This window comes from Fundulus heteroclitus, unplaced genomic scaffold, assembly GCF_011125445.2.
Source record: "Fundulus heteroclitus isolate FHET01 unplaced genomic scaffold, MU-UCD_Fhet_4.1 scaffold_313, whole genome shotgun sequence".
NCBI lineage: Eukaryota > Metazoa > Chordata > Actinopteri > Cyprinodontiformes > Fundulidae > Fundulus > Fundulus heteroclitus.
In genome coordinates, this window is record NW_023396723.1 from 122,464 (window position 1) to 137,489 (window position 15,026).

At 39.1% G+C, this 15,026-nt stretch overlaps 1 protein-coding gene across 1 annotated transcript in view; it reads left to right on the plus strand.

The window, feature by feature from the left end:
- LOC105922423 (spatacsin) overlaps positions 1 to 15,026 on the plus strand; it is a 79,991-nt gene that overhangs the window by 60,403 nt on the left and 4,562 nt on the right. Inside the window, exons 2-8 of the mRNA XM_036130249.1 lie at positions 8,605 to 8,792; positions 8,869 to 9,096; positions 9,984 to 10,191; positions 10,654 to 10,791; positions 11,524 to 11,903; positions 12,275 to 12,420; positions 12,542 to 12,671. Coding sequence (XP_035986142.1) covers positions 8,605 to 8,792; positions 8,869 to 9,096; positions 9,984 to 10,191; positions 10,654 to 10,791; positions 11,524 to 11,903; positions 12,275 to 12,420; positions 12,542 to 12,671 — 1,418 coding nt within the window. The remainder of the gene's footprint in view (positions 1 to 8,604; positions 8,793 to 8,868; positions 9,097 to 9,983; positions 10,192 to 10,653; positions 10,792 to 11,523; positions 11,904 to 12,274; positions 12,421 to 12,541; positions 12,672 to 15,026) is intronic.

A 15,026-nucleotide genomic window follows, 5' to 3' on the forward strand; every position in this document is an offset into this window, starting at 1 on the left:
CAATGATTACTGAAAAAGACGTACTTCGTTCCTGCAGTTCCTATACTGTCCACGAGTGGCGCTGTGTGAGCAGACAACAAGCAGTACTCTTTGAGTTCCGGGTCAGAGGTGAACTCCTCCGTCTTGTGGCTGCTATTGCTTGCTGTGCTGTGCTGCCGTTTTTCCTAAATTACTGAAGGATATTGTTGAATCAAGTCCAATTTACCCAGACGAAGGGTGTTCCATTGGGTGTTTTCCTTGCAACTACGTGACGGTGAGTCGTTTATTTAATGTCGGTTTTATATTATGGTAGAAATGCGGTGGCTAGGCTGCACGCCACTGAGCTATATGCTACATGTAAAAGCCTAACAGCAGCGCGATCTCTCTTCCGCTGCAGGTAAAGAGCCGGGTGAAGCTGACACCCCACCCACAGAAAAAACTCTGTTAAATAGACGGAATGGTTAGTGCTTCGTTTGTGCCATTAAAATCAGCGTTTGTGCTGTTTTGGTTTTGAAGATATTAAAGAATATTTGTTAAGGTCATCCAGAATTCACCATCTCCCCATTTTGCTTCGAATCCGATCAAACTGGGCTACTTTTTTTAGTGCTTCGTTTGTGCAGGTTTGTGCCGTTAAAATTATCGTTTGTGCTGCTTTGGTTTCGGAGATATTATGAATTTTAATTTCAACCGATGACGTCATCCCAGCCCGCCGCTTCAAAATAAAGTGCTACGGTAAATCATATGTTATTGCCGTCACTGGAAAAAACGTAAGTCTTTTTAATATATTTCTACTGATAAATCAGTAACATTACTATGAAGTTGTGTCATCTACCGAGCCTCCCCCCACCCCACCCCCCCTACAGCATTCTTATAAAATGATTTATATATTCCTGCTTATTGGCAAAGATCTCTTGGGACACATGTTTTTGTTTGTTTTTTTAGTTTCCTGACTGAGGGGAGAGGCTGGAACAGTCTCTGTGCAGGATGGCTGGCGTCCTTAATGATGTTCCTCATTTGTGTAAAAAGATGTGGTCAGATCTACCGTTTGGTCTCAACACTTTTCTCAAGAAAGCAGTTATTAATTTTATATTTTTCTTTTATCATGCAAGTTGTTTTAGCTGCTATTGTAAAATGTGTGTTATATTGTTTTGTACTTTATTCCTGAATAAATATTGCGATTTATTTTGTCTCATTTAAAGAACTTTACTTTAGATAGCAATGTCAAGTGACATTGCCAAAAAAGGCATTTCATTTATTAGAATGTTCAACTGTTTTCATAAGTCTATTTTTCCTAATCAGAAGGGTTTATTCTTCTTCGAGAGTATAATGTTTATAACATTTTCAAACAATAACTTGGTTATAGTTGATCTTAGTAGTCATAGTTCATTACTCCTCTGAATTAATTAGAATAGCAAACCTTTATTGCTCTACAATAGGGAGATTTGGGGGTGTCTGCACCTAACAAAAGGGCAATTAAAGTATACAGGCTTATATAATGCAGAAAACATACCCAAACTAAAATCAATAACAGAAAAACTGCAAAAAATAAATCACACTGGTCAGCCTATAAAGTATAACAACACTGTAAGGAACGATCTCCTAAAACGTTCCTTTGTCCACCTAAGCTAAACCTTTAATTAGGCTGAAGGACCATTCCACTTTTTATTGGCTTTATGCATGAAGTGGGAAATATTGTTCAACTATATCAGCTGAAAGTATAAAGCATATAGATTGAATTAGAAATGCCTGAAAATATAGACCAATTTGGTTTGTTGTGTATTGAGCTCAGCACAAAATATCAAAAACCTAACGCTCCCCAAAAACTATTGGGCTGCAAATCTTAATGAAAACTTTATTTTATTTTATTCCAAGGTTGTTGTTGCACAAACAAAGCACTGAAAAAGTAGCCCACTGTGGTTTGCTTTGGATCCAGCTCAGCACCAGCAAAGAAAGAAAAACGCAGCACTTTATTTTGAAGCGGCGGTCTGGGATGACGTCATGGGCTGAAATTAAAATTCATAATATCTCCGAAACCATAGTAGCACAAACGTTAATTTTAACGGCACAAAGATGCACAAACACAGCCCTAAAGAAGTTGACCACTCTGGTTTGCTTTGGCTCCAGCTCAGCACCAGCAAAGGAATAACAATGTAGCGCTTTATTTTGCAGCGGCGACCTGTGGTGACGTCACCGGCCGGAATTAAAACTTATATTATCTGCGAAACCAAAGCAGCATAAACGCTAATTTTAACGGCACAAACCTGCACAAACGAAGCACTAAAGAAGTTGACCAGCTTGGTTGGATTCAAAGCAAAATGATGGGATGGTGAACTCTAGATGAACTTAACAAATATTCTTTAATATCTTCAAAACCAAAACAGCACAAACGCTAATTTTAACGGCACAAATGTGCACAAACCAAGCACTAACCATTCCGTCTATTTAACTGAGTTTTTTCTGTGAGTGGGGTGTCAGCATCTGACACATGGCCTTTGGTGAGCTTTGGTGACATTAAGTATTGGCACCCTTTTTGAGGAACTTCCCAGTACAGGATTTGGACCAAACTAACAGAGTACAATCACCCGGTGATACTGGACACAACCATAGACATATAAGAGTAGACCCCGCATCGACCGCTCTCGCCTATAGGCGCTGACGAGATTTAGGGGCGCCATCTTGGGGCGGTCGACAACTCCGCTCAGTCTAATGTGTTAACCAGGTGCAGAATCAATTTTAATCAACTATAACTCGTTTAATCTTGAACTAATTTTCACATTTGTTTAGCTCAAAACTTTAAAACTATAGCTATTATAACAAATGGTCCAGTGCGTTTAAATAATCTTAGTGGGGTTAAAAGTAATAGAATATTCTGACATGATGTATGTATGTTTATGTATGCTATATAAACAAACACATTTGTACATGTACATATGTACATATACTTCCCAAAAAGAACCCGTGATGGGCGAAATCTGTAAAGTAGTAACCTTTATTTTTTTTACAATTATTATATACAATTAAATACACTATAGTATATTGAAACCATAGAACAAAACCTTTTTACCGGCCCAAGCATTTGTTTAACAAATGAAAGTACTATATAAACGTTTTTTTTTATTATTATTTACAAATAAGCTGTAAAATAATAATTTTAATCAATACGAACTGAAGGCTTCAAATTGCGGAGATCAGCGTGGCCCACCGCGACCCGAGTCATTGGATTAGAACTGGAGAAAATTAAAAATTATTATAAAAAAAATACAAAGTACAGTAGGACAAATAGTGACTCGTGTGTATTTCACTGCTCTTTTGACTGAGGCGCTGCATCCGTGACTCCGCTCTGTAGCGTTTTTTTTTCTTCTAAAGCCCGCGGTGCAGGTGAGTTTTTTTTTTTCGGGAGAAGAACACATTTTTATCGGTAGTTGTCACTCTTTTTTCAAAAAAGATTCTTATAAACCGACACGCCACCTGATGAGAACTGTAATGAACGGCTCATCAATGCAAATCCGTGAAGCAGCGAGACCGTGAAAGGTGAACCGCAATATAGCGAGGGTTCACTATATATATATATATATATATATATATATATATATATATATATATATATATATATATATATATATATATATATATATATGCTGTTTATTCACTAATGTCTAACAACAACTTTGTATCTCCTAGTATTAGAAAACTTACATTCTGATCAAAAATATAAACAATGTCTTTTCATCTTGCTTATGAAAAGTTATCCCTCGAGCCCTGACATGAATAATCCCTCGATTTAAACAAAAATGAGCCGCACAGTGCTGAGGCATCATTAGTGTGTCAGCTTGAATCAGCAAGATTAGGTATCAAGTCGACCGCCCCAAGGTGGCGCCCGTAATTCCTGCGCAGCGACAGTCAATGCGGGGTCTACTCTCATATTATGTCTATGGACACAACCATGTTAGCGGCTAACGCTTAGCATGTTGCTAACCGGAAGTAGCTCTAGGAAGGTCTCACCAACTTCTGCTTCACAGAGTTTGTACTTCCTTTAGTAGTTTGTAATGCCTTTAACATTTTTATTCACATATTTCATTTTTTCATGTTACATTGAAGTATTTAATCATGTTTTAATAACACCAATTTTCCATGCTGCTTGGATGCAGACCTTCTCCTGTCGACTGTTTTTTTTTGGGGAGGCTTAGTTGGTAAAGGAGGCCGATCTGACACATGGCCTTTGGTGAGCTTTGGTGACATTAAGTATTGGCACCCTTTTTGAGGAACTTCCCAGTACAGGATTTGGACCAAACTGAGTACAATCACCCGGTGATACTGGACACAACCATGTTAGCAGCTAACGCTTAACATGTCGCTAACCGGAAGTAGCTTTAGGTAGGTCTCACCAACTTCTGCTTCACAGAGTTTGTACTTCCTTTAGTAGTTTGTAATGCCTTTATCATTTTTATTCACATATTTCATTTTTTCATGCTACATTGAAGTATTTAATCATGTTTTAATAACACCAATTTTCCATGCTGCTTGGATGCAGACCTTCTCCTGTCGGCTGGTTTTGACGAAGACAAATCCTTTTCACACTCAGAAGATTTGATTTAAAATCCCCAAGCGATAAAAGCCTACGACCAAGGAACTCGGAAGCTTTGCCTTTGACGGTTACGCGCACCACCAGGCGGGCGCCTTCTTCAACTTCTTCAGAAGTTGAACGTTTCTAGTTAATTATTATTATTACTAGACGAGCTACTAGACCGACGTCCAGGTGGTACCTGAAGCTCAACTCCGCTCACAGCCCCAAGCCAAGCGCTGTTGCCATTTCCTCACTTTGAAAATGAACAAACTTCAGACATAATAACGACTTACCCCTGCTGTTTAACTTTCTTCACCCTCGTCTATGACATGTTATTTTTGGTCCTGTGTCACTGTGGTGCCCTTGTCATTTGTAGAATTTACTTAAAAAAAGCAGCATTTGAAAACGCCGGCTTCACTCCACTCCCTGTGTTTATTTCGCTCTGCAGCCACTCATCTGGCATTTCTTCTTCTTCTTCTTCTTGAGTTCATTGACAGTTAGCAAGCCTCTTTTCAGTGTGCATTACCGCCACCAACTGGTGAGGAGTGTTCGTCAGCCGGCATTGATGACTGCCTGCATGAGGTAATCGGCTCCGCGACATAATTATTTTCAACAGCTGAGCCGCATCAGAGGGATCAAGGAGCCGCATGCCGCTCCGGAGCCGCAGGTTGCCAACCCCTGCCCCAGAGATTTAAAAAAGGAAATCTTACCTTATCTTCTTTGCAGCTGCTGCTGTGATGTCATCTTCCTCCGTGGACCTTCTCAAAAATAAAAACACCCACTCAGACCAGGCAGAATCACCATTTGTTAAATAATCGACCTGGCTGTGGGCACCCCAGGTTCTTTTGCTGAATAATGTGGTGTTTCTATTGTAGACTTCTGTAGTAATAAAAAGACTCTTGAAACCAAAACTATATTTTACCATATTTAATCTTAAAGGAAGAGGGATGTTTACAGCTTCAGTACTGGACTCTCATACACAACAACGCCACGGGCAGATTTCCGGATGCCAGAGAGAGCCCCATTCATTCCTCACACAGACATTAAGTAGGACCAATTGTGTACACCCATTCAGGGGAGGGCACAGTATCATATCACTGTTCCTTTTAACACGTTGGTGGAGAAGATCATACTATAATGCAGACGTGTCCTAGCTGACATGTCTTCCCCTAATCAGTCATTCTGTGCAATCTAAGTTTGTCAGACTCTGCATCTCCAGATTCTATTGTCTATCTGTAATTTCCACTGTAACCGATTTTGCAGTCTAGTCCCTGTAATCTCATAATCCCTAACAAGTCCCCCTTTTTATGTGCCCCAAAAGCACATCATAACATCAATGGAACCATGTATCAACAATCACCATGAATAATTCATAATTCAGCATCTATCACTCAAGACCACAGTCTCAGCATTTATCTTCAATTTGGGGTTCAACTTATTGAGTAAGGCCTGCTTTAGGTTCCTACTCGCACATTATTTTAATTTTAAACTAGATAAGATAAGTGTGTTTAGTAACCAAGGTCAAATCCTTCTGTGCAATACAAGTATGTCAGACAGTGCGTTTCCAGAGTCTGTTGTCAATCTATAATTTCCACGGTAACCGACTTTGCAGTCCAGACTGTAATTTCATAATCACTAACACCTATGATTGTTTCCATGATTTTGCTGGGTGTAATGTTGAAGTGGAGCAAATCTGTTTTGTAGTGAGATTGTGACATTACCAGCTGGTTCACTTCTATCATTTGTTGTGAGAACAGCCCGATTTCCTTTTCCCTGGGATAGCAGGGACACTTCTCTGTATTATCGGCCATTTTTGTTTGTATGGGTGGGGGGGGGCTGCAGGTGGGTTTATTCTAATTTCCTTCAGGGATCTGTTTGTATGGGGGGGGGGGGGGGTGGTGGGTTTATTCTAATTTCCTTCAGGGATCTGTTTATTGGCTGAGTCATTGAGCTTGTTGTTACAGTTTGGAATCACAGGCAGGGTTGTTTCATTTCCATCTTTGATATTTACATCAAAATTTACTTCAAGTCGTTGGATTTTCAGCTCCATAACTAGCTATTTTCTGTAGAAGCTTGTCAAAGTCCTCTGTCATTAAGGGAGGCATCTTGTGCTGAATGGCTATTGGGTGGTTCTTCTCCATATCCACTTCATGTTGAATTCCTTCTATAACAGCGTTTTCCTGAGAAGTCTTCAAACTCCTCTGGGGTGTAAAGGGGGATCTGAATATTTAGCTGAAAACTAAAATAATCCACATCGGGAAAAAAATAAATCCAGATTTCTGTATTTTTTGCAAGGAAATAAAAGGGAAATTAAAAAGGGGGGCAGATTTATTAGTTTGGAGAACTAATAGATCCGGACATATTCCTAGAAAGAAGAGCTGCACCATCCAAAGTGGGATGCATGCTGTCTCTTCGGATCAGACCAAGTTTCCCCCCTAAAGGTTGCTAGTCATCAATGTAGCCCATGTTGTTTTCAGTTGCACCAATATTTAGATGGCCAGGAGATTTCTGCAATAAATGGTGACCTAGGTGTTAAATGTTGCAGTAATATTTGAGTTAATGCATGTTTCCGTAAATTCTACCAATCATTGTACACTTTAGAGTCGTCAGCTAATGAAGCTGAATGAAGGATGTTAAAATCGCCTTAATATGTCCAGATGTGACTAATGAATTGGGGGAAAGATTTCTTTGTAACAGATATACATTTCACAAGTAGGGACATGCAAGACAGGAAGTCACCTGGGTCGGATGGCTTCTCAGCTGGATCTTTTAAAGCAATTTTCATATCTGTTTTCCACTGTTACTTTTAGTTTTTGAAGAATTGCTGGGTACACTATCATTGCCATTGTCCATGTGTCAAGCTTTAATTTCTTTGTTACTGAAGAAGGAGAAAGGCCCTCTAAAAGGCAGCTCATATCACGCAATATCGCTCTTACAAAAATTCTCACCAAAATCATGGCAAGGCGATTTTAACTGGTTATCCCCACAATTGTCTCACCTGACTAGACAGGATTTATTAAAAATTACGAGTCTTTCTTCAACACTAGGCAGCTCTTTGGTGTGCTATACCCCCACCTCACAAAGTCAGAATTACGCTGAAACCATACTTGTGTTGGATGCTGAAAATGCGTTTGATCGGGTGGAGTAGAATTACCTCTTTAAGAGTTTAGAGGTATGTTACTTTGGTCCTAAATTTATATCATGGATGAATTAGATATATACCTCGCCAATGGCGACAGAATCCGCTATTAGCAACGTATCCTGCTATTTTAAAACCCCATACTGAGGCAGGAATACCCTCTATGAACACTTTTATTTACACCAAAGTCGCTTTATTAAAGGATGATCAGGCACTGAACATAAAGTTTCTTTATATGCCTATGATGCTTTCTTGTATATTTCAGGTTTTCCTTCTGGTGTTACTGAGCTACTTATCTTGCTTTAAAAAAACTGGGATAATATAAGGCTATAACGATCAAAAAAGTGAGCTGATGTCTATGACCTTTTATAGAAGGGAAGTACTGTTCCTCTTAGGATTAGTCTTAAAAATGTAAATAACTTGGTATTTGGGTAACTCATGGCTATAAGTCTTTCCCAACCTTGGTCCTAAAGGCACACTGGCCTGCAAATTAAAACTATCTATCCATCCATTTTCCGACACGCTTATCCCTGCTGGGGTCGTGAGGGGTGCTGGTGCCTATCACCAGCTGTCAATGGGCGAGCGGCGGGGTACACCTTGGACAGGTCGCCAGTCTATCTCAAGGCCAAATTAAAACTATTACCTTTTAAATCACCCTAACCCTAACCATAAAAATGTTATAAGAATGTTTTTTTTCCACTAAGTAACTTTATTTGAGTGATGTTTATTTGAGTGAATTGGGGCCTGTTACTGCTGAATTGATAAGCGTCTCTGATCTGTGGTGTTGTTAAATACAAAGTCAACTACTGAAGGCTTTTTTAAGGCGTGTATATAAACCCCTCTCCAGTTTAAATGTTTCATGGTATTGCATATAGTAGTGCTTAGTTTGTGTATTTAAAAATTATATTTTTCATTTCCATAGCTTCTGCTGGGAGGAGGTGACAACAGGCAGTCATGGGGTCAACAGCTTTTGTTTTTTGGCTGTTGGATCTCAGGGTGACCTGAAGCTGTTGGAAGCTGAAGCAAAACGAGCTGCCCCTGTTTCTTTGCTGAGTGTGCAGAAGTGTTCTGCAGACCATCTGCTGGATGTTATCAAAGACCACAACGAAAGTGAGTACTCTGTGCAAATCATCTCCTGCAAAAAATTTTGATGCCCTAGTTTTACAGATTGAACTCTTGTTGCCAGGTGTGTGTGAGCTGGATTCTATACAGGTGTTGTCCTTTGTGGACAGTCAATGTTGTGTCCTTTTAAACTGCAACTGCCTGCTGCAGCTGCAGTGGGAAAAGTCCTCACAAGAACCAAGGATGACATCGTGTTGCAGAATCCAGCAAATCAGCAGTGACAGACATGCTGCTGTTGACCACTGTGTCAGTGCAGAAACCCTGTTTGTCCTCAGCTCCAGAGGAATCATATGTATCCTGCAAAAACGTTCTTAAACTTAACAGTAATATTGCTGCTAGCCTTAAATTAGAGCTGCTGAATTAAAGACTTTTCACAATAAAGCAACAAAACCAAATTAGCAGGGCGTGGAAGTGGAAGATTAAAGAAAATAAATACTTATGTACAAGAAAATTGTGGCAGCAAGATTCAGAATAGAAAATGTTCTGACTACTTTTCAATTCTGGATGAGGTTGTTAAAAGATTTGAGTACGGAAAAGTTTTATATCGTCATACTTTGTTCCTTTACTCCCCATTCTATTGGCATCCACACACGCACACACACACACACGCACACACACACACACACACTTGTTTTAAATACCTACTAAGGACCATGCCTTGACTTCCATTTATCTTCAACCCTTTCTATGGCCTAAACCTAACCTTTACCATTATATACCTAACCTAACACCTTAGTCCTAAACCCGCCCTAGCCGAGAAAAGAGTGACGACCAGGAAAAGGTCCTTACTTTATATCAAGGTCTTCACTTTACTAGTAAAATGTCACATTAATTTCTCACTCAGCTGCAAGTACAAGTCACACTTCAGTCACAGTTAGAGTTGATGTTCACAGGTTCATAGAATCTGATTTTTAATGTGAGTTAAAAGGTTAGTTAAACTAGGTTTTTTTTTTTTTTAGACGAAAACAAAAATCTGGCTATAATAAAGTCAATCACATGCCCCTGGGTTCCACTGTTTGTTTTTCATGCTAATACTAAAGAATGCAAATGCATGTACTGTGATTTTTACTCTAAAAAAATCTTCTTTTTATGACTGCCATTTTGCAGTTTGTTTTAGTTGTTTACGCAGCAATGTATTTGTGCCAAAATGCTTTTTCCTTAATATTTCCACCCCACCAGATATGTATGCCATTCCTGATGGCTCTCTGCTGGGCAGCATCAACCTTCCTGCCTACCTGAGTTCTAGCTGGGAGGAGAATGATTTGACTTCTTCCTTACTCTCTTCCTCCTCATTCTGCCTGTTCCAGGTGTCAGCTGATCTCACTACAGTTGTAGCTGTAACTCGGTCTCATGCAGCCATTGCTGTTGACCTTAACCACTACTTCAGGTACAGGAGCTAGTTCTAATTATTTTATCTTTTCTCATTGTTTTGATGTTTTAGTTGTAGCAGTAATATACAGCATTTCTCATTAGGTTTATACTTTCCTCATTGCCTTAGACGTCATTCACACTTTTGGGTTACATCATTGTTTGTCAAAATTATCAGACGGCAGAACACTGAATGATGCATACAAAATAATGTGGAAAACACTGCTTTGTTAGTCTTTGTTAGATTAAGATTATTACTTAATCTGTGGGTAAAATAGCTAATGTGCTTCTAAAGACTTCCCAATTTATTTGAAGACTTTGCAGAGACACAAGCCTGCAGTTGGTAGACCATTAAGCTTCAGGTTTTAATCATTAGGGTCAGAAGTGAGTTTTTATGACTGTAGTAAAATATTTTAGCTGACCCATTACAGCAAACCTCTGCTGGTATGTTTCCCCTTGATACACTAAATCTGTCTTCTAGAGTACACCCAGACCACCTACACTGTGTTGTCCCCCAGTCCTGTCCCGCTCTTCTGCCCAAGGACCCAAGAGACCAGGACAGCGTGTTGAACTCCTGTTACAGTCTTGCTGCTCTTGGATTGCCCTTCTGTGATGATCGGTATAACCACAATGACAAACATTCCTGTTATTCACAGCAATACAATATGGGGAAAACATTTTTGGACCCAGCACTGTTCCTGTCTTCACATCTATCCACAGATAAATACACTTTCCAAAGAATCTTTCATCAAACTAACTTAATCCGCTGATAAATGCCATTCCACAATTCCCATTAAAAGAGAGTTAATATAAAAAAGTTATGCACCTTGTCAGTAATTTAAAAGAAGTATGAAAAATCACTTTTTAAAAAGATTCAGCTTAAATTTAGGGGTTCTTAAACCAGATGGACAAAGCTCATACTCTGAGCTAGGCATGTTGAACATGTCTGACAAAATGTTCTGGGCCTGTTTTAACACACATTGTTCATATATCGCCCTGATTGAGAGGAAAATCACTCTTCCTTATCATATTTATGTTTTTACAATACATAGCAGTTGTAGATTCTGCTTGCTCAGAGACATTGCTCGAACTTGTTAACATCCTATTATGGCAGTGCTGTGTGAGAATTGAGCCTAAGATCCTTTGGCTCTTCTTGTTGCAGTCATATTTCTAAAGCGTAACCAGAACTGGTGAACTGACAGAGCAAAGAGGAAAACCTTAACTGATGTATTTGAAACTTTAGTGTCTTGGACACGGTTAAAGTGCAGTTTGAAGTGTTTTATCAGATAGCATGACATTTAGTTGAAGTTCAAGATTCTTTCATTTTAAGTCTTGTGGTCTTCTCTTTTAGCTCTTGGGAAACTCGTCTAGCATCCATGTATAGCAGAGCGCAGCAGGCTGCTTCTCCCTCATCGCTCTGTACGTCTGCAGGGATGGTTTGGTTTTACTCGATCCCCCACCTCCAGTCCCACCCAGCTCCAACCACTTCCCACAGCAGAGTACCTCTAAGTGGGGCAATTGTGTTTTTTTCTGTCCCTGAAACATCTACTCCATCTCTGCTCTCCGTTTCTGAGTTCTCTTCACATTTGACCTTTGTCACTCCTGGCAACACTGAGACAACAGTGGCATTATGGGATATGGAGTCTGGAAGTGTCAGCTACCACCGTACAGAAGGCAAGGCTGTGCCAGTGCAGCATGGCGGAGAGAGACATAATAGACTGCTGATGAAGAGTAAGTTAATCAGTGTCACAGTGTTTATTGTTATTTATTATGCTTACTGCTGTGATATGTACATTTCCCATTCAAATATAATTTTAAAGAAAATATGTTTAGTTTTAACACCAATATTTTGTCCTTTGTAATAAATTACTATTGCATTACATGTTTTAAAAATATCTATATTTTGTATTTGTTCTTCAATTTCTGTTAAGTAGATTTGTAAACCAAGTTTATAAAAAGATACTATACAAGGAAATCAGACAAATTAGGCTCCAGTGTTACTATTTTTGTAGACTGTACAATTAGTAACCTTACCAAAACTAAGAAACTCATCATGGCCCCGTTAATATTTCTGAGTTCATATTGTGTCTGGTTTCCTCCAGGGTCAGGTGTGTTCCAGGTCTTTTTCTCCATGTCCCAGCAGGATTTATTAAGCAGGCTGATGCTGTTTGGCAATGCAGCAACAGTGGACACAGTCTGTCACCTCAACAGCTGGGGGCACTGCTCCATCCCCTTCCATTCTCTACAGGTAGGCATTTCACTCCAATGAAAATATTGGTTGATTGATTTTGTGTGCTGTTTCTATTTCTTTTTCTTTTTTTGTTTGTTTGTTTGTTTGTTTTTTTGTTTGTTTGTTTGTTTTTACACAGGCTGGACTGAAGAACCGACAGCTTGACACAGTGGATTTGTACCTCAAAAGTAAAGAAAATGTCCTGAGCCCTTCAGCAACAGCTGGTGTTTCAGAGCAGTTAGCAGACTCCAGACAGAGTCTCAAAGACAGTACGTATGCAGGATTCACAAATTGTTAAATCAGGACAATGTGTAGAGATGAAATATCACTCAGCAAAAACTTTCTGCCTAAAACTAAGTAAGATTTTGGCCACAACCCCATCACTGCTTAGTCTCCACTTAACCTTTAAAAGTCTGCTGTGTTATCCTCTCCCAAAAAATGGAAAATACTTATTGAATTCTTGATGAGAGGCTTTCATTTGTCTGACTTATTTGTTAAAACATCTTAAGTATGTTCATGAAATAACTTAAAACTGAGATGAGTAGTGGCAACCTTGTAGCTTTTTATGTTTAACTGATATCAGATTTTATTTTTGATTTTTGATTTGTAAAATGTACCATATGAGAATCAAATGAAAATTGTCAGTCACTTTCAGCAAGCAATGTCTGAACTTTACAAGAAGACATCTACATTTGCTAACAGGGTTTCTCAGTTTTGAAGGGTTGGTCTTGGTCCTCATTGTTTTCATATCTTCACATATGATCTCATTAACACACATATCAAAGATCACAGTGGGTCTTTATTAGTTCAATGTCTTTTTCTCAAGCCATGGCAAGATTGAGCCGCTGTATTTAATTCACTGTGAGTTTAGTTTTTCCCACATGCTGTGAACGCATCACTTGCTCCTCCTCCAAACTAGAAAGAGTTCTGGCGCACACACAACAACGAACCTGTGCGCTTACTTACGCTGACTAGACAGCAAGAACTATGGTGACAGCGGGCATTTCAGGTAAATAAGAAAATGAGTCTGAAGAGAAAAAGCACTGGGTCAAAAATATGGCAGTGGTTTGGATTTCACAAGAAGTATGTCGAACAAAATGCGGTAATTTGCAAAACATGCTGTAACACCATTGCCACAAAAGGTAGCAGTAGCACAAATTTGTTCCACCTAAAAAGTCATCCAGTGCAAAATGAAGACTCTTGTAAACTCCGCGTGTCGACACCACCCCTCACACCAAAGGAAACTTTAATTAAACCAGCCGTCAAACTGTTTAAACTGGCGTCTTCTTTCGCTAAATCCCATATGACAGAAAATAACTTTTCTTGTTTAAAATTTCCCAGTACATAAAGAGCAATGGAAATATTTTTGAGATGGTCTGAATATGTAGCGACGACTGGTCAGTTGATTTTATAGTCAAATACAAGCTTTTGTTTTTGGGATTGTCACATTTTTATTATACAAATTTTTATGTCTTAAGCACAAAAGAGCACCTTTTATTTCAGGTTTATTTTGTGTCAGATTTTTCCTTGGTGTTCCTTTTGGTCGCTGGGATGTTCTGATTTTAAGGTCCAGTGTTGACCACGAAAGAGCTCTAATGTGACAATACTGTAATTTGTGAAAAGCTTCTATGTGCAGCTGTGGTTAAAAAAATGGCTAAAATAAAACATTTCATTAAAAAAAATCATTTTTATTTTGCAATCAATTTTAAAAAATTGACACGTTCATTTGAGATATACCAATGCAAGTTTAGGCACTATGTGGCTAAAAACATTTGTTTTTCAAGATTATTTGAACATATCATGATATATATCGTGATATAGCCCAAACATATCAGGATATTAGATTTTCTTCATATCGCCCACCCCTAGTCCCATGTACCTTATATTGTCACCTGGGGTCACAAGGATATGAATCTACTTAAAGATATGTCTTAACCATCAAGATCTATAATCTCAAATCTACTTTCTGAGGTCCCCAACAGATCTCAGCTCTTTTTCAGTGTGAACACAGCCATACTAAAATATGCATTAGTATGTTTGTTTCCTTTTTTTCATGGCTCTTGGAAAAAACTGATGAATATCTGTGATACTATTTAAGGCTCTAAGGCTACGTTCACACTGCAGGGAAATGTGACCCAAATATGATCTTTTTGCCCATATGTGACTTATGTCCGTCTTTTTAATGGCAGCGTAAACTGCCCTATTCTGATGTTTTCACCGTCGAAGAAACCCAATTTGTGCCACCTCCATATGTGATACTAATTCGGATATGTATTGGATATTTCTCAACGTGTCTGCAGTCTGAACAGTCATATTGCATTGTATCTGTCTTTCAAGTCATTAGGCGCCTGCCATAGCGTTTGCAATGAGGAGGCAGTGCTGTGCCAAGCACGGCACTGCCTCCCATGCAAATGCATGGAGGCACCTATTACTATGCACTTCTAAACGGCTTCTTTATTAATTAGGCACCTGCCTTGCATGTGCAATGAGTAGGCAGTGCTGTGCTTCGCCTAATAAAGAGAGTGGTTTAGAGGTGAATAGTAATAGGTGCCTCCTATTACTATTCACCTCTAAACCACTCTCTTTATTAGGCGCCTGCCTTGCATGTGCAAGCACAGCACAGC